Source organism: Erythranthe guttata, chromosome 2 (genome assembly GCF_056151865.1).
Source record: "Erythranthe guttata isolate IM_541 chromosome 2, IM_541, whole genome shotgun sequence".
Lineage (NCBI taxonomy): Eukaryota > Viridiplantae > Streptophyta > Magnoliopsida > Lamiales > Phrymaceae > Erythranthe > Erythranthe guttata.
In genome coordinates, this window is record NC_142534.1 from 15,045,798 (window position 1) to 15,047,953 (window position 2,156).

General features: G+C 38.6%; 1 protein-coding gene across 1 annotated transcript; it reads right to left on the reverse strand.

The window, feature by feature from the left end:
* Positions 1-539: 539 nt before the first annotated feature.
* LOC105969418 (uncharacterized) lies at positions 540-1,670 on the reverse strand. Its single transcript, XM_012994172.2, has one exon. It carries the CDS (start codon positions 1,578-1,580, stop codon positions 540-542), a length of 1,041 nt encoding a protein of 346 aa, XP_012849626.2. The 5' UTR covers positions 1,581-1,670.
* Between the last annotated feature and the right edge of the window lie 486 nt (positions 1,671-2,156).

A 2,156-nucleotide genomic window follows, 5' to 3' on the forward strand; every position in this document is an offset into this window, starting at 1 on the left:
TGGGATCGACATCCGACTCTCACGAATCCACTTTTACTACTTGTTTGCGATACGTGCACTTGCGTGTTAGGTATTTAGCCCAACAGTTACCAGCGAGTCCAATCCATACAAATGTTTAAATGTTAAGAAGAAAATATAAATATTAATTAAGCAGCTAAATTATACATTAAATCAAAGAGAATCACCAGCTTCTCAAATTGCAGCACAACTTTTGTTACATGCAAAATGAGAATTGCAAGGGTACAAAACACTTCAATCAAGAACATACCCAACTCAAGATATGATTTGCACAAATTCTTATTCTCTCCCACACCCCAACAAACGAAGAAATTAAAATCAATTACATCTTCGAAATGGAAAGAAAATAAAATAGAAATTCACACACTAGTATAAATATATATCATTTTTCCTTATAATTATGGTGATTGATCTATATATATATATTATATATATATATATATATATATATATATATATATATATATATATATATATATATATATATATATATATATATATATATATATATATATATATACTCATGAGAGAAAGAATCCAAGTCCTCCAAGAAAGTCCAAGCCACCACCTCCAAGAAAATCAATTCCATTATTACCCAACCATGACTGAAAAATATCGGCGCCAACGCCGCCAGGTATGCCGCCGTAATTATTAAGTCCATACATCATTTGCATCAGCTGTTGTACTCCCCTGTCACCAACACCAAGTCCGCCTGAAAGAATCGCATGCGTCATCGCCTGATTGCCTTGAGCCATTTGCTGAAAGGCCTGAAAGAGCATTTGATTATATATTTCAACTGCCGCCACCGAGCCACCGATTGGATAACCGAAAGGTACAACATGAGGGCTCATGTTAGGGTGATAGTAAGGAGGGTGATAATAATTTGGGTGATGAACGAAACTCTGTTGCACAGACGCCGGCTGAGGCTGAGGCTGAGGCACATGAATAGATCTATCACTTGTACCACCGCTGTGATTATTGATCTGTGGCCTGGCACAAGTCAAATGAGCATCAAACCCGCACGGGCCGCACCTGTAAAGCCAGTGGTCCCCACCGATTTTCTTGCACACGTCGCAGGAAAAGTTTTTTGTGTCGTAAGGGGACCCGGAAGTGAGGTCGAGCTTGTGCGGGTGACATGTGGCGTTTGTGACGGACAAGGGCGTGCTTGCGCAAAGTATGTGGAGATCGATTCCGCAGTGTTTGCAACTGTAGGAAAAGCCCTTACCCGGTTCAAAGCAGGCATCGCAGTTGAATACGCCCGTGGAGTAGGCGGGTTTCGGAAGGAGTGTTAGAGTATGCTCCTTGTGGAAAGGGTGGGTTATTTTCATGGGCATTTCGAAACATTTCTTGTGGAGGAAGAAACTGCACACTGTGCAGGTGTAGAAGTTTGTTCCGGAAACGTTCAAATTGCACCCCGCACAAGAAGAAGATATTAGGGTTTGGTCTTGATAATGCTGATGCTGATGGTCGGTGGTGATTAGGGTTAAGGGATGGAGGTGGCTGAAATGAGTAATTGATGGGGTTAGGGTTTCTTTCTGGGGTTGGGAGTTTATTTTTCCCATCTCTCTCTCAAAAGAACACACACAGAACACACAGTTATGGGGTTAGGAGGAGAAAAGTATTACCAGAAGTGGCTGGCTATATGATCTAACTCATTTAGTTGCGGCAAATAACTGACATTTTGAGTGACATTTAAAGATCTCGGGACGGTTGAAAGAGTTGACTTTTGGAGATATATGATGAAATAGTCAGCATTTTTTTATTTTTGTTCGAGTCGTTTGATTACAAAATAGGGTTTGCATATCGGTTCTTTCGGTTTATTTGATGTCACACCTATTAAAATACATCAAGTGGTTAGTAATTGTTGATTTTATATATATTGTTTATTTGATGTTCCACCTAATAAAATATATCAACTAATTATTAATCGTTGATCTGCATCTAATAACCAATTATTTCTTTGGCTTTTTGTGTAATCAAAGAATTAATTTATCATATAATTGCGAAGTCCGCTTGCTGAACTAGTCCCAAATTAATGGAACCTTAAGGGTTTCGCATCACAAAGTTGTATAGTTATAATTTATAAAGACAAATTGGTTTTTGTACAAATGATCCATCTTAAAAGAATGGCACACCAA

What these genes read in the sequence shown, in the direction of transcription:
- LOC105969418 (XM_012994172.2), bottom strand. Translation starts at nt 1,580, where the DNA reads ATGGGAAAAATAAACTCCCAACCCCAGAAAGAAACCCTAACCCCATCA.